This window comes from Camarhynchus parvulus, chromosome Z (genome assembly GCF_901933205.1).
Source record: "Camarhynchus parvulus chromosome Z, STF_HiC, whole genome shotgun sequence".
In the NCBI taxonomy this organism is placed as follows: domain Eukaryota; kingdom Metazoa; phylum Chordata; class Aves; order Passeriformes; family Thraupidae; genus Camarhynchus; species Camarhynchus parvulus.
Genome location: NC_044601.1, coordinates 60,040,075 through 60,058,323, shown reverse-complemented (window position 1 = coordinate 60,058,323; position 18,249 = coordinate 60,040,075). Strand labels below are relative to the sequence as shown.

The window sequence follows — 18,249 nt, the reverse complement described above, 5'->3', positions numbered from 1 at the left end:
TTGACTGAAGATCAAACACCACTATGCAGAAATGCAACTCATTCTACTATTTAATGCTCCTAAACAGTGCAGGTTTTCTCACCAATACAATACCAAGTATTTTTATTTCATCCCTCTTCCTGCAAGTCTTACAGCTTTATAAACTCTCTAACTCTAATACTTATTTCATTAAAGTTGCTAAGCAGCAGGGGGTAAGACTTACAAAGCAGGAGATTATTTTTATCTGACAGCAATCACACTAGAATAGCACTTTAAGCTATGAATAGCTTGCAAGACAAAATTTTAAATCTACAATGACTCAAAGATCAAAAAACTGTTTACAACTGTCATGTTTATTTACACAAACATAGCACAAAAGCATTTTTCGTCAGACCTGACCTAGAAACTTTCAGCTAAAAACTAGTTTTGCTAAACAAGCAAAAAGGGAAATTAGAATAAAGTTTACACCAAATACTTGTTTCCATATTAACTTTGAAAGTTTGACTTTCCACCCAGATATGGCAAAGCACAGAGCTGAGACCAAGATCCTCTTTCCACTTTAAGAATAAGTTATTTAAAATCCGTGTTCATTAGGCCATTTCTTTCCCACCAACTCCTGTGGCATTTATTCACTTTCTCCTATTCACTTGACTTCTACCCATTTCTAGCTCACACAGGTATTCCTCTTTAGTTATTCATTAATCACTTGAAACTGCCAACTATTAAACAGTCCATTGTATAACAGAGGCCAGTTCCCAAAACTACCTGACTTTCCACTTCCTGCTTCTACTTAGTCTCTTTAGAGACATTGTTACCCAAGAGATTTTAAAATTCATAAGGTTGTTTGTAATTTTTCTTTTCTTTAAAGAAGATTGCTAACACCTTATCTGTGATCCAACAGGGCACTGCACCCACGGACCACTATCATTTCGTAAGTATGTAAAAAAATCAGAGTGAGAAGACAAAAAATGATCAGATGGGTCTCAAGATACTTGGTGCCATGTTAGTGATTTCTACACCATTAAGGCTGCTTTAAGACTTGCACAAAACTTCAAAATCATTTCACTTAAGCACAAAACAGCCAACCTTCACAGATCAACGACTCTCACAGCTTCCAGGCTACTGTCACACTAACTCTATTTGAAACAAACAAACAACAAATAACTAAAAAACAAAAACCAAACAGAAAGACCCCACCGAATCAACATCACTATTTTCTGTTTCCTAAGTGCAATTTGAAGCAGTAACAGTGCAAAAAATCCAATTGAGCTGTAGATGTCATCTCACGTTTATGTAGAAGTACTCCCTAATGGATTACACAGTTAAAAAAATAAAACTTTCTTAATAAAACATAGAACAAAAGACTCAGAAAGGACTGGGTAATCTTTTAATTAAGAATGCTTTGTTTTATTTATCAGAGTTGTTAAAAATCTCTTCCCACTACAGAAATATATATTCTTTCTCCACTTCTTTGGAATAGATGAACAGCAGTTCTACCATACCTGGCACAGACAAGAAAGGAGCAGGGCACAGTAAAAAATCCATGAAAATACCTCAGATTCAAGAGAAGGAAAGCAAAATGCTTGCAGAATTACAACTCTGAGGCTTCAAAGTACACACATGGTAATATAAATAAATATGATGTGTTTAACTCATGTGGTTAAGGGCAGCTGTTTACAGAACACAGACTGCAGCTGCCAATGCATTCTAATCCAAAGAGTCTCAAGCTATTGCAGATTACTTTGCAGATCACAGAGCCATTGCAATTGGAAATCAGCGGCTTTTAAAAAAGCATCATAAAGTCATGTAACAGTATGTGAAGGTAAATTGCGGGTTACTAACGCCTACTCTGCAAAAAAATAAAGTATTTCTTTATTTTAACTTAACAGGTCCCTCAGGCCCATCCTCAGATCCACACAGCCTCATATTTATTATCACAGGTCAGTGTTAGGTCGAAGTTTTGGCCCTGACTCAGACTCAATTTACATTTATGAGGAACCACAACAGAAGTTTCTCTGGGATAATGCACATAATACCACCCAGTCTATACTTCTCTTACTAAAAGCCTTTTCATTTTAAACTCAAACTCAATAGTACTCCTTAGACCTTCACCTAGCACCCTCTACGAAAACACAGAACTAAAACATCTATAATAAACAACCAAAATAAACCAATCAATCAAAGGGAACCTTCTAAAGGAGAAACATCACTACAGCTACCCAAACCCTTGAATTTCTGTTCTCAGGAAACTCTAAATTTTTCTATTACGAAAGACACAAACAAAAAGACTTTGAAATTTGGTAAATAATGCAATTTCTGAAACTTCATGTATAGACAAAACAAATAAAATATTGATTAAACTCTTTCCAGCCATGGCAGCTCAATCAGAAGGGAAGCTGGCCAAACAACAGAAAGCAGAAGTGAACAACTACAACTCCTGAGGAGTTTGGGAGTCCCAGCTCTGAGGTAATACACCTTACAGTCTTGTCAGAAGACATCAAATCCTCAGATTCTGGGTTTCTCAGCTAGGAGGCGCAATCCAGATTAAAGAAAGCTTTCACATTAGTAAACAGTAAATTCGGAATTTACAGGTACTCTGTTCTCTATTAGAATAGTATTTCAGTCAAAAAAAAAATTGCAAAAAACTCTACCTAGATGATAAAAAATAAAAACCAGAGTTCCCAAACTTGCTGGAGTTTGCTGTTACTTTCCTTTCTTCTGCATAGATGGCACTCAAACACTGTTGGGGGTAGCAACATAAAAGCTCTGAGACACAAAACTACAGGTTTGTTTATATACAAACAAGTGTTGAGCTTTCCCAAACAGGTGTTTCTTCCTTGCTATCTGTTCTTTCCAGTGTGCAGCAAACTATTTTTATGTTCTCACAAATCACAGATGACAAACACACTGGAAAATTCCCCATGCTTGCTGGCATCAGGGGAAGCTACTGAGAACAATTACCTGCAGGTCCAATTAGGGGCCCTTGCCAAATGCACATGCCAGAACAATAAATATATAGTTTGGGGACAGATAAAACCACAATGTTTAGTTCTACTGTTCAGATGAGCATACGAGGAAACAGTTGTCAAGAAATCTAAGCCTGAGATGGACTAACTAAAGTGAACATGGAACTTGGAAAAAAAACTTTTCAAAGTCAGTTCAGATCACTTGTAGGACTGGAAAAGGTAAATTGAGTCATCTGCTGGTATAAATTTTATATGAGTTGCTTTTCATTTTGAATACCACAATTAGCAAAGAGTCTACTTACATCTAGCATATGTATGTATGTATACTCAAATTTCTTCTCTTAGAGGTACCAAGAGTGGCAGGGAGAAACACCAGGGGAAAAACAGCAGGAAAATAGGAAAAGAAACAGGACAAAATGATACCCCAGAGTTCAATTACTTTCCCAGTACAAGCAACACTTATGAATCACTACTTTTTACCTTGGAGAGATTCATTTCAGTTTTAGTGACCTTTCAAATCAATGTCACCACATCTCATTTTAGCCTTGCACAAAACCTTGCATGTAACTGGAGAAGGTACGTCCTTCCCCATATCTTCATTTTTAGCCATTTGAGGACTAAACCAAGGAAGCAGTAGAAAGCCTGAACTGCTGTTGAAGACAAAGCATTTCTTCACTCCATGGAAGTACATTGCTGTTCTCTCATCTGAACCCACAACAGCATTTGTGTAGTCAGCCGGATAAGCAAGTGGTCTTTCTGAGAGCTAATTGACATTTTCCTCACCTGATTCACCATGCATGTGAGCAAACTTCAGAGACAGAGTGGAAAAGGTAAAGAATGTGGTTGGGACAGACAGCAAAACGTAACAGCACGCCATTCCGTGACAACCCACACTTCAATAGATAAACTGCATTCAAACCCTGAATAGTTTTTATAACCTGAATAGTTTCAACTAGAACTTAGTCTTGGGGACAAAAACAGAGGAAAAACAATTGTATATTATTGGGATACCTGTGCTGAAGGCACTCATGACCAAAATATGCTCAGAAAAGACAAAAAGCAGCCCCCCATTTCATACTTCAGCAATGACTACCCTGATGATCATAAACTGGAAGTTATATTATTTAAATCTGACAAGGCAGCAATAGCATCCCTTTCTGATTCTCTGAAGAAACAGCAAGTTCTTTCAGAGGCACCTACTAGACTATTATTAACCAACACAAGGCACAGATAGAACATAATAATAATAAAATCATCATCTGTCACCCACTTGAAACCTACTGCAAAAGAAAAGCAAAGAAAATTTATCTTGAAAGAGAGACTGTGGCAAGTTGTATTTCATAATGGACTTAATCACAATTGTGACAGAATTGTCACTTTTTTAGTCAACAAGTTCCTTCCTCAAGTAGTAGATTTGTTATGACAGAAAGAGAGCTGGGGAGAAAAGAAGGGAAAGGATTAACAGCATACACCATCCAGGTGCTCTGCAGCAGGTGAAGGGTTATTAGGAACTTTGGTCTGCAACAATTTTCACATCAGAGATGTCTGCTTTCTTCCCCCTACATCCTATCTCCAATGTAAGAACTGGTCACAAGCAACTTTACAACTTTAATCTGCTTCACAGCTATGATTGCTTATGAAACAAACACTGTCTAAAAGTATTTGGATTTTTAATGAAAAGTACAAGTGGAGTGAAAGCCATTGGGCTATCATAGTCTCAAAAAAGACAACAACCATCTTAATTAACTGTTTCCCTTAAGTAGTCTCTCAACAACTACTAATACTACTTTGAATTTTCAAAAGCAGTTACATCTCCTGAAGAACTTCTACAACACATCTTAGAGCTACTCCAAAATCCAAATGGGCAAAGTACAAAATATAAGCAGAACATATAGAGAAAGGATAACAACAGTACTCAGTTTATTATGGTAAATAATGTTTTATCATAGAGTTTCAATTCATTCTGGTGACCCAAAAGCCTCATTTTAAGCATTCCAAATGCATCTACCACCAGCATTCTTCTCTAACAGAAACACTACGTCCTCTTGAATTAAAAGGAGATACCATCTGACGGCACTAGGAGAGGACAAAGAACAGTATGGAGCATTGTCTTCTAACACCTGTACATGATTCTGTTCCTATCCCTTTGAGCTGAAGGTGAAACTGCTGACTGGAACTGCTGATTGCAGAAAGATAAATGGTCTGACACTGCTGCAGGTAAGCAAACCTCTTCTTTGCGATAACACAAATGCAAAAAGAAATCTCAGGCAAATCAAAGTCAGTAACTGAGTTACTGGGTAATAAAACAGCAATAAGTTTACATATTCTTTAGCTATGAAAAGCTGTTAAAAGTCAGTAATCTATTTAGGAATGTCATCGCTCCATAAGGAACAACTGATACAGTTTTGCATCTCTTGAATGGGGTCAGAGTCAGCAAGACTGATGCTATAGATGCTTAACTTAATACCGAGTATGTTTTATAAAGTATTTGTCCAATAAATCTGACACCTGACTTTTTCAGTCAAAAACTTCAATTACATAAATTTTAGATTATCCCTTAGAAATAAGGAACTCTTTTAAAAAAGCAAACAAAAAAAAAAGGAAGTCTTTCCTTCCAGCATACTGTTACAACAAGCTTCACAGCATGATAGCAGGCAAAGTGGTCTTGGAATGCAAGAACACAAAATCCAAAAAGGTCCACAAACTTTTCTGAGTTTTCAATGACAAACAGAAATGCTGGTCAATGCTAGAACTCCTCTTCTGCAGCCAGCCACCATTTGTTCCACCTCAGCTAGGTCCTTATACAGACCTCTGTGAACCTCTGACTTAGCTCCAGGAGCCTTAGATGGAATAAACATATAAAGCACCTTGAAGTCCAGCAGGAACCAATTAGAAGCCTTTCTGCCAGCCTAACTAAACATATTTATTGGAATGTGGGGAAAATGCAAAACAGAAAACAATTACAGAAGATGAGGGAAAGGAAAAACTATTGCAACATTCATTGAACATAGGCTGGAATGTCCAAAATTGAATTCTCAAGGTAAAGGATGACTGCTCTCACCACAGATATCTTATATGAACGGATCCATTTTCATCTTCAGGGAACTAAAAAGATATGTTATTTTCTTTCCAATGCAGGTCCCTGTAATTTATATCAACCTGAATGTAATCACAGCACAGAAGCTGCAGCAGGCAATAAGTCTCAAACAATACAGGTTGACACAGTCAAATTACGCATATGCTTTAATGACCCAGCCTTTCTTACTTTCTAATATACATTCAAAATACATATTTCAGTTTATTAGCTCTTAATAGCTATCAACTTATTACCTCTAAGAAAATAACATACTCCATGACACTACAGTACTGCACAATGGCAGACATTTAAAGAGAAAACCAAGTCCAGCTTCTCTGGCAGCATTCTTTGGGAAGTTCCAAATCAACTTCTTTTGGCAAGGAACCGTGTGGCCTTAGCCCAAAATAAAATAAGATGTTCAGGGTTAGGGTGTCTTGCTTGAACAACTCTTCAATAATAGCTTCAATCTTTTCCCCCATCAATGGACTTATCAAACAAGTAATAAAAAAAACATTCTGCACAAAACAATTCTGGAATACAAGAACAATAGTTAAGCTGAGAACACATTCATTTTTGTCCCCCAGCTTAGATTCCAAGACACTAAGCAATCCTGAAACACAAAATTGAATTTTGGTTCAGACAACAATATGTTTCAATAAAATTCTTAATTATTAGCAAATTCTAAAAGAATAACCCTCCATTTTCCTTACTAAATGGTTTTCACGCCTACTGTCTATCATATACTGATTTTCACTTTTCTACAGACAAACCTGTTTTAAAACATTTGGTTAAATACACGACCCAGATTCACTTGATATGGGTGCATTCAGAGAAGGCTATTTTCTATGTATTATATAGACAAACAACAGATTTAATTACCAAAAGCGTGAGTTTCATTTTTCAGATATCTCTAAAATGGGTAACAAAGGAATTTCAGATACAATAAAAGAAATAGCTGGAAAGAAACATTTTGAAGACATTCTGAAAACAAAATAATTTTAGAAGACATTCATCCCTTTTACCAGTCCACCCTCAGAAATCACAGCATCATAATCTATCATATCCTGTATCCATAACCTTAGGTGGAAGGGCATCACAAAGATCATCAAGCCCAACTCCCGGCCCTGCACAGGACACCCCAAACAATCCTGCCATGTGCCTGAGGCATCTCCAGGATCTCACTCCTCCCCACATCTGGGGTTCCTCCATCCCAGCTGCAGAATCTGGCACTTGCCCTCGTTAAACTTCACGCAGCTGGTGGTATCAAACCCTCTGATTTGTCAAGGTCTCTCTGCTGGGCCTCCATGACTTCAAGGGGTCAAGAGCTCCTCTCAAGCTGGTGCCATCAGGAAACATAAAAAGAAAAAAACAAGATGCCCAAAATGTGTAAATACTAAAAAAAATATTCAAGTAAGACACTGCTATAGGAATACTCTGGATTTTCTCATGTGTCAAAGGAAAAATATTCAAACTTCAATCACGTGCAATTTAAATAAACTGGATTCCTCTTCACATTATATTAAGTCTTTTTCAACCTATACTAGATAGCTCTTTCCTGCATATCTGACCTTTCAAGTAAGCCACCACCTTCTCAACCCAGAAACTTGCAGGAACATCTAATGGTACATCCTAACCTATGAAACTTCTGAAAATTAAGAAGAAAAAGTCAAGCCAGAGTGCAGGAGTGTTTATTACTGGAATACTACAAGGCAAGGACTTTGAGTTTTATTCCCTCTTGATTACCTCTTTTAATGCAAATGAAATCATTAGCCATTTACTGAAACATAAATTGTACTCTAGTTATAAATAGAAGATAAGTTAGTGGGGGAAATCTCTGAAATGTTCTGACAGCCAAACACAGAAATACTTTAAGAAAGCATGCTTACATATTCTACAAAGCACAGTATTCTTGACAAGTAACTTGTCAGGTATTTGATTAACCTGCCACTGCATTTAGGAATAAGTAACACACAGCAGCTACTGTCAGGTACTGAAAGCACTAAAGCCAGATGTTACTGCCCATGTTTTCAAGCACGTACACACACACGTTACACAGGCATATCTCTCATTAAAATGGAGATAATAAAAAAACCATACATTTTCTAAAGAGAAACTAGCGCACACACACTGCTGAACCCTTATGAGACCTCTGATTAAATCAACATTTAAGAGTCTGACTGCTCATTTAGAAATGAAAAGACAAACTTAGAAGCCTAACTTTCTTCACGATTAACTGTATACACACGCAGATAATGACTTCAAATATTTGCATGACTCTTGTAAAGCCACCTTCCATCAGTGTCCAATCTGTATTCTCCATATTGGTGCAAAATTAAGACGTAATTAGTTTGTTCAATAACCTTTGATTTCAACAAACTGATTTCTACTCTACCTCCTATTGTCACTGAACATAAAATCTAACATTTATATGAAAGAAATGTTAAATTAGAATTTAGTGTCCCCTAGTGCTGGGCTGAGCCTAGGTGGCAGCTAAGTCCCATAAAACTCCCATAAAAAACCCTCAGTCACTTTGGCATGGGGGGAGAGAAAATGAAGACCTTAAGTGAAAAAACAAAAGTAACTGATGCCAAATGCTTACTACCCACCACAAGCAGACTGATGCTCAGGTGGTCCCTTGGCTATGACCACCCACCCCACTCTCTCCACTCTCTTTTTATTGCTGACCATAGCACTGCACAGCCTGAGGTACCCCTCTGGTCAGCTGGGGTCTGCTGTGCTGGCTGTGCCCCCTCCCAGCCTCTTGCACCCCCCACTGAAGGGTTGGGCAGAGTGAGAAACAGAGGTGGCCTTGACGCTGTGCAAACACTGCTCAGCAACAGAAAGCACAGGGTGTGTGTTATCACCACTGTTTTCTGTTATCAACATTGTTTTGGTCAAAAACAAAAAACATGGCACCATATTGGCTGCTATGACGAAAATTAACTCTACCGCAGACAGGTCCAGCACACTTCTCTTAAAAACAAAAGGAAAAACCAGAATCTAGTATTCTTTCTGATACAGACAAAGCAGGCCCCTTATCGATCAACTAAATAAGAGGTGGAGGTTTCACTAACTTTGACTAAGCAGGTCACATTTATTAAAATTATAATTCTGTCCTTATAAATAGAGCATATCTGCACCCAAATAAAACATCTACACCTTCCCTCTCTTCTACCTTTTCTTTTACAGCAGCCACAATTAAGAACACTGTGTAAAACACTGAATTATTTCAAACTGGGGAGGTGCACAATGGTTAATTTTGATTAACATGCAAATGGAATTCTAGAGTAGTGTTTTGGGTCTTTAAAAAAGCATGCACATAATGGACAGAGATTCCTCTATTCTTAGTCTAAATATCATCCATCTTCCTTTCAGTTCTTTTCAGAACAAGCTTCTAGTTCCTCCCTTGTTTCACTTGTCCAGGTGCAAGCAATCTTCAAGAAACAGAGTAACTCATAATAATGCCATGTCAACATCTTTGTTGAGGTTAAATAAAAAGTCCACCCACTGCACTGTTCTCACATTGAAAGGAATAAGTTCCTCCATTTAGTATTCAACATATACTAACTATAAACTGAGAATCTCAGGCATAGCTTGCAGAAGCTCCTAAAGCAGGACTTCCATTTGTACATCCAGCTTAAGCAGTGTAGTTGCAGTTAGCCCTCCCTGAGTGATTAGTACTGGCAGAATATCCACCTGACGTTTACCCCAAGCTACACAACGAGCGTCATATACTTGCCTGGTCACTGTGCACTGCAGAAGATAGAATACTGAAATTACAACATAATACATACAGAAGGCTTCTCTCTTGGTAGAGACTGCCCAGTGCCACAGTAAAATCAAGTGTCTATTGAAACAAAAAAAATGGAAGTGCAATGTGCTGTGCTGTACAAGAATGACAAGGTAAACACAAACCTCCCAGTATAAACCATGTACAAAAGACAGTCTGGCAGCTAAGGACTCTAAATAACACAACTACATCATGCTATTTAATAAGACCACAAAGGCAGATGACTAGAAAGTATACAGCAAAAAGCAGCTTACAAGTGCTTAAAAGAGTATCAGCAACAGAAAGATATGCAAAAAGCCTGACAACTAATTTCCCAGTGTGATGAATAAATCCTGTAACATCCACAAATAAAAAGAGAGCTTTGAAAATAACATCTCTCCCTTTAGAAAAGACCTCGCTTATAGAGTGTATTATCTCAACAGTCCACCACAAACATGGGAGGAAAAAAGAAAAAAAAAAGGTGAAACATGGTAGTTTAGTACAGGTTTTATTGGGGGAGGTGGGAAAGATTTGGCATGCACAATGCTGGTTCACACTCAGACCAACAGCACAGTGATTTTGTGCTGCTACTCACTTGTGCTTCTACTCATCCAGGCTTACACACAGTGTACTTGGAGGAAGAGAGCAGTTGAGAACTATTTTACGTGTAATCTCATAATTCTTATGTCTGAAAAGCACATGTGAAATCATTCTGCAGTAACATTTTATCAATACTTCTGAGAGAAAGTAAGTAACTGAAATTTATCTAAGACCTGTTTGCAAACCAGAAAAAAACCCAAACAGTTAAAAGCGGCACATGGCTAGTTAACTAATTCTTTTCTTCCTTTGCTAAAACTTATTAAAAAAATGGACTGAAAATATTGTTCAGAGGAAACCAAGCACTTTTACTCCAGACTAGTTTCCCCTCTTTCCAGTAATGCAACACAGAGATGAGTATGTGCTGTAGTAATTATATGATCTGTAAGAAAGTAATTATTAAAGATACTATCTACAGTACTTAGTCTGGTCAATTTACCCTTGCAAAGAAGTCCATTACATGGGCCTCAACTAATTGAAATACATGCTATTTATGTCGCACTAAATGTTAGCTACATTAGGATTAAAGAATACCTGAAAAAAACCACTACTTCTTTAATATAAAATATTATTTTCAGTTTCATGATTATTTATCTTCTAGCAGTAAAGAGCAAAATTTTCTTATATATATACTTTATTCAAAATGTTTAATAAAAGCAGCTTGCTAAAGGGAGAGGAAGAATAGTTATGGCATGTTTTTAAGAGCGCTTAAGTTAAAGCTCTGTTTGAGAGCACTTAAAAAATTGGAAAGCACTACTAAAAATGCTCTGACAATGTTTTTGTGTTTGCCCTACACCAGACAGCTTGCCATAAAAAAGGGACCTTCCACACTCAAAGTTATCTACAGAAAAATAACATCAATTACAGATTAACCACGCTATGAAAGCAGGGATAACCACACCAACTGCAGGCAAATGATTCAAAATCAGCATATCCTCAAAAGAGCCCAAAAGCAGGATTTACTCAGCAGCATGGTAAAGAGGCACTTTACTCATCTTGTAGCAAAAAGAAATGGGGTACTCCTCCTCCCACACCTCCCATCTTATCCTAGTCTGTCATTTATCTATAGAACATGAAATACAAAAATAAAAAGACCAAAAAGGTAGGCAACTATGAAAGAAAGAATTTTTCACCGCAGACATTACACACTCTGTTGTTATTAGGCCCTGAACGTTTGAGAAAAAGCATGTCTTTGTCCAGGTTTCAACACATTCATACATCACTCTTCAACTGCAATGCGAATGAATTCCCAGTGGACGCCTCTTCGAGTTACACTTGTCTCAGACATTTTCCAGCAAAACTTGGGCGCTTCTAAATTGACATTCGGCCTCTTGCTGAAACTGTTTTCATGAGACAAAAAAAGACTAAAAGGATACAAAGAAGACTTTTCAAAACCTGTTAATTTCTTACAAAGGCAAATCCTCCCAAGACTTCTGCATCACAGTATCCATTTCACTAAGTCAAGCCTTAAGAGCAGGAAAAACACCACCCACGTTTTGAATGTTTTCAAAATTTCTATGCCACCTTTCAAAAAAGTACTTTTAGGATTAAAACATAAAATTCAGAAACCAATTGAGACACTCATATTTGTAAGAATTATAAGGAAACTACATTTTAATACTAATCTGGTCAATACAAAATAGCCCATCTGAAGCAGGCACACTACTTCCCTAAAAGCTTACTTCAATACAATGAAAAATATCATAAGCTGGAGACCTTCATGTGACCTATCTGGACACAAAGCTATGATGCAAAACCAAATTTTCAGCAATAAATGAAATTTTTGAAGGCCAAACATAAGTAACAAAGATCCAAAATAATTTCTGTACCTAATGAAGTGATTTAACATTACTTCATTCCCACAAATGACATTTTAGTCTTCAGCTAAGAAAGGGTAAAAAATCTAAGAAATATTTAATGTTGCAATAGACTGCAGTAGCCAGGTATTTTTCAGCATACTTTACATGAGTATTCTCTCAGTGAGTGAGGAATTAGTTACAGACCAAATAAATAATTTATCTTGCTGGGTGCTAGGTCTCTCTCTCTGCTTCAATTTGTTTAGTTGTGGCAATTGTATAGAGGATCAAAGCAGTTGAGTGCATTGCTATATTTTAATAGATTCCAAACAATTACCAAAAGAAAATTTCAAAAAGGAGGAAAAAAGAAAAAACAACCCAAACCCACAACCAGAAGAAATCCTACAAGGATGAAATTCAGTGGAGCAAGTTACATAGCAGGACCACCTCACAACCTCTCCATTTTTATGAGACTGAATTTCAAGATGCTGGGAGGACCTGTCATGAAACCGCTACCCTGTACTCATCTCTTAGCTATCATTTTCAAATAAGTTAGAATATAACTTCCAATATTTATTACTCCCTTCTTTTGCTTCAGTAGTTCTACACGGTAACTCCCTTTTGTTGTGGCTTTGACCCATCCTATCACAATATTGTTTTTTTTACCTAATACAGCACTGGTTTACTTCAGCGCATGCTTTTCATTCCTATAGCAACTGGCTATTGCTCTGCTTTAAATGGATGAACCTTTCTTTTCCAGACACGTTTCTGAAGGATTTCCAAATACATGCAGGTATTGTGATGGCTCCCTGAAAAATTTTAGTTATGTATTTTCTTCCAGTTTATTACCTGCTCCTCCAAGGACACCGCATCTGTCGTGTTATGCAAGCATGCACATATTTCAGCCCATATCCCTTATAACGTATCTTGACTTTGGAATACAAAAATAGTTATGTGTACACAGAAAATACAGATTGAAAAAGAACTGTTGGTGGAAAAGAGCAATCAGAACACATACATTAGGTACAACTTAATTAGGCTAAACTGGTGGGGAACACAACATTAACAAACAAAAAGGCCATGTCCAAGAAGCATGTACAAATACAGGTAATTGTGTTCAGATGTCAGGAATAGGATTGAGGGGTGGTGTGTTTGTTTTACATCTGCCAGAAATTCCCATCACTGACTCCATACTGCAGCAGCAACCAGACAACAACTTAAAAGTCTTGCTGTGGTTGTTTACAACCCTCACACCACCCTGGAAACAAGACTCACACAAGTATCTAACCATCTCCTGGAAACACTGAACTCTTCAATGCATCACTAAATATCTTCCTATCACTAAAACCTGTCTCCTAGTAGCAAAGACTCTTCCGTGTACACTTAGAAATTATAAAGGGAGCTCCATACATGTGAGCTATTTTGTATACAATTATCTAACAATCTCCTGGAAACACTGAACTCATCAATGCATCACTAAATATCTTCCTGAAAAACTGTCTTCTAGTAGCAAAGACTCTTCCATGTATGCTTAGAAATTATAAAAGTAGCTTTGTACATGTAAGCTATTTTGTATACAATTCATATGAAGTTAAGCCACATCCACTAGTGCTTAAAATTACCTAAAAATCTGAAAGCTGTGTAGTCAACGCATGTATCACTGAGTGTTCTGGGAAAGCACCTATTTATAGAGAAATATGTTCTTTGGCCAAAACAGAGTTCTTGTTTTTATATTTTTTATTCATATGTTCTTTGGCCAATCCAGTCTACTTCTTGTGGGGTTTTTTTTAATTTTAAAGTAAACATTAAATTGTTTTCTCCTGTTGGAATAAACAGGAAGGATATTCTCAGCTTTAAATTTACAGACTTGCAATCAAGCTTGTATCTCATAAACTTGCCTTTGCCTGTCCCTTAGACTTCATATAGCTTCAAAATTACACTTCACAGACTCTATATTGCTTTGCTTTGCTTGCTCTCTTGAGAAAGTCTCACTCAAATGCTACAGTAAATCAGTTCTACTGGAAGTAAAGACTTTGTAAAAAAAACATTTCCAGATGTGTAAAGTAAGCTGGTTCTGCTTACTTATCATTAGAACAACAGAGAACAAAAAATATTCATACTGGAAAAAGAGCCTGTAGTTTTATTTCCAGTTTTGGAAGGAAAACACATGACAAATGGTTTAAATTGTGTACCCTGTACACAGGGGCACAAGCAGGCCCTAAACCAAAGTCTAAATCCCAATGCTTCACGTCTAACAAAGCTCACAAAGAGGGTATGCTACAGCTCCTGCATTTAAGCCCCCTGCCCAAGAGCTGAAATTACAGTTCTTTGTGTCTGATGTCTCGACTGCAAAATCTCAAGGGACTTAGGGATATCCATGCCACTGGAACCATTCAGTTCCTTTTCCTCTACAAAGGAATAACAGATCCTCTTCAACGTATGTCACTGCTGTGCTTAGCAAAGTCAGATAACTTATAACTTTGAGGCACACTATCACAAAGGTAGACTTTTAGACCCAATGTTAACTTTGATGCAACACGAAGACTTGTGCCACATATTCCTCCTGGCAAACATAATGCTCCCTACCTTGAGATCTTTACAGAATAATGTCCACCAATTCAGCAGATTTAGCACACAATCCTGGTCAAAAAACCTGGAAAGATCACCCAGTTTATACCACTTTTCTCAAGGTAAGGTATTCTAAGCCAATCCTGCCAGCAATCGCTCCTGCCACTCCTAACTTACTCTCCCCCAACTACTCAGGCATGCAGAAAGAAAAATGCTCACATGCATTCAATTCAACAACCCTTCAACATCACACGCAGAAGGTGAGATCACTATCTACTGAGGTTATCAGGACACCATGGCAAGGTCCATCTGAAATGATAGGACTACAAGAATATGCTCTGAAACACACAGTCTGAGAGAGAAACACAATGCTACTGTAGCAGGTACATACACAGATCACAGAACTACAGAATAAGCTGGGTTGGAAGGGATCCACAAGGATCATTGAGTCCAACTCCTGGCCCTGCACAGCATCATCCCCAAGAGTCACACCATGTGCCCAAGAGTACTGGCCAAACGCTGCTTTAACTCAGACAGCCTTGGTGCTGTGATATGTGCTAAAAAGTGAACATTAATCAAGAAAACCACTCTTTATTCACTATCAACCAGTAAATTTATTGCAGATGCAATGCCCTGTCAAAGAACATACGACTTACCAGCTTCCCTCCCATTTTATCTTGACCTCCTGAAGGCAGAGTTTCAAGAGATTTCCATTCAAATCAGTGAACTGGATTAAATTATTTACTTGTCACACAAATTAAAAAACAAAAGCAAGTTTACTTGACAAAAAAAAAAGCAAAGCTGGTCACTTAATCAAATCCATATTGTATCTCATATCTAAAATAAGGGTGTATCACCCTTTAATCATACACCACATCAAATTAAACTGCTTCCCTGATAGAACTCTCATTCCACAGTGTGTGTGCTTTCTATATTGACTGCCTTTTTCAAACAAAAAAAAATCCAACAAAGTCCTCAATGACTTACAGTATCATGGAAAACTCTTAAGCAAAAAAAAAGTAAAATACAGTAAAAATAATAATAAATAAAATTCAGTAAAAATACAGAATTATATAATAATGCCATTTCTTCATTTTGACACGCTTCTCATTACTCACAGCCCATTTCTGTCATATAACCCTCCCCCCAGGTTTAAGATATTTTTCACATGCATTACTCTACAAAGTCTTAGTAGAAAAGGGTTGCTCAGCACCCTAGAGCACTTGAGGACCTCGTAAGTACCAGAGTTCTGACTGACAAAACCCACAGGAGTAGAGCTATCTCCCTCCCACATTAGAGGCACGTATAAGTTGAAGGAGGATAAATGCACCAGGTTCACCCAGGCCCTCAAGTCCAAGGCTGGCCTGAAGCCCTGGCCCCCATATCCAGGTCCTCTCGGGTCCTCTATATTCCCTCTCATGTGTATTCATATATCAGCCCCTCTGCAAATCCCGCAACCAAACGGCAGCGCCACAAACTCTGCCGGGTTCCCCTTCCCCAAAATCCGTGCACCTTTTCCCCACCTCCTCCAAAACACCAAACAAAATCCAGGCACATCGCGTCCCCCATCCCCTCTGCCCCAAGCCCACAGCCACACTCACTCTGCAGCGCCCTTGATCCCATCCCACCACCAGGCTCCTCTTCCCCACAGCACCCCCAAAAGCCGGTGTCACCTCGGGCACCCCCTGCCCAGCGCCCCCGGCAGCACCTCACGGTCCTTGAGGCCCAGCAGTAGCACCTCCTCCATGAGGGTGAGCCGCGTTTCCTTGGAATCGCCCTTCTCGTCGTCACCGGACTCGTCCCGGCGCCCTTCATCCTCGGGGCCGCCGCCGGCGCCCCGCTCCTTATCGGCGGCAGCGGCGCTGCGGGAGGCCTCGGTCCGGCGCTGCACCAGCCCGGAGCTGCGCTGGGTCAGGGAAGTCATGGTGGCGAGGAGAGAGCGGGGCTCGGCGGCGGCTCGGGAGGGGACGGGCCGGGCTGGAGCCGCTCCGCCCTACGCGCCCCGGCCGAGGGCAGTCATGGGGAGCGGGCCGGTCCGGGGTAGCCGCGCTGGCGGCGGCGGCGGCGGCTCAATATGGCGGCGCGGGCTGATGTCAGCGGAGGATGTGGCAGCGCCGGGCGGGGCGGCGCCGGAAAGGGACCCGCGGCTGAGGGAGCGCCGCCGTGACCCGGGGCGGGCACTGAGCTGCCTTCGGGATCGGGGTGCCCTTCCACGAGGGCCTCGTTTGCACAGCCGCAAGTCCGCTTGGTTTCATACAATCATTAAAGTCGGAAGAGACCTTCGAGACAATCCAGTACAACCGTCCGCCTAGAACTGCCCCTGTAACCCCTCAACCACATCACCGGCGCCGGATCCAGACGGCTCTTTACGTCCAGGGATAGTGACTCTAGCACATCCATGGGCAGCCTGTTCCCATGATTGAGCATTCGAGTTCAGCCAGAAAACGGGGTCCGACTGCTGGGGTGGATGTGGTGACCTGTGAGCAGCCTGGGCTGGTGGAAGGCATGTGGGCCCAGGACCGGGGCAGTGACCGTACCGTGGGTTCGGCACTGGTGAGGCCACACTTGGAGTGTCCCGTGAGCCATCCTGGGCCCCTCACAAAACACTGAGGAGTTTAGAGAAGGCTAAAGGAGCTGGGGAAGGGTCTGGAGCACAAGGCTGATGAGGAGCGGCTTTGGGAGCTGGGGGTGTCTGGAGAAAAGGAGGCTCAAGGGGAGCCTTATCACTCTTTGCAAACTCCCTGAAAGCCCGGTGGGGTTTGGCCTCTTGCCTTGGCAGGACAAGAGGATCCAGCCTCAAGCTGTGCCAGAGAAGGTTCAGGCTGAACATTAGGAAGCATTTCTTCACAGAAAGGGTGATTAGACCTTGGACTGGACTGCCCAGGGAGGTGGCAGAGTTGCCATCCCTGGAGGTGTCTGAGGAAAGAGTGGATGTGGCACTCAGTGCCATGATCTGGTTGGCACAATGGTGTTCTGTCACAGGCTGGACTCAAAGATCTCAGAGGTCTTTCCCAGCCTGGTTGATTCTGTGATTCTGTGTCCCTGTCCATGGCAGAGGTTGGAATGAGATGATCTCTTCCAACCTCTGCCAAGATTTCATGATTCTATGTATATATACATGTCAGGTGAACTCAGGTGAGCTCTCAACAGTTTTCACTTCAGATTTTGGAGATGGAGCCCCTCAGTTCTGCTGTTGATGGGCACCTTTTCAAACCTGGAGCCCTTTTGTATGCAGCACACCAAAAAGTAAAAAAAACTCCTATCAAGGACAAATCCCATGTAAGTTTTCAGGCAGTGTCATTTATTGCAGAATAAAGGTGGTCATGCTGTAGGCGAGGATGGCTTACACTTTTTAGTTCACAGTTAGAATATTGCATTTAACCAATATTGTATTTATGAGATACATAGATATAAAGATATTAAAATAGGTATTTAATGTATAAATAAAATATATGAATAAATAGAGTGTTGGTTTTAATGAGTTGTTTGTTTGGTATT

At 39.7% G+C, this 18,249-nt stretch overlaps 1 protein-coding gene across 2 annotated transcripts in view; it reads right to left on the bottom strand.

Moving 5' to 3' along the window:
* GOLPH3 (golgi phosphoprotein 3) overlaps positions 1 to 16,842 on the bottom strand; it is a 28,337-nt gene extending 11,495 nt beyond the window's left edge. The window contains exon 1 of one of the 2 annotated variants that reach the window (XM_030968387.1): positions 16,460 to 16,842. In XM_030968387.1, coding sequence (XP_030824247.1) covers positions 16,460 to 16,675 — 216 coding nt within the window. In that variant the 5' untranslated portion in view covers positions 16,676 to 16,842. The remainder of the gene's footprint in view (positions 1 to 16,459) is intronic. The other variant, XM_030968388.1, reaches the window with a different exon arrangement.
* Positions 16,843 to 18,249: the final 1,407 nt, after the last annotated feature.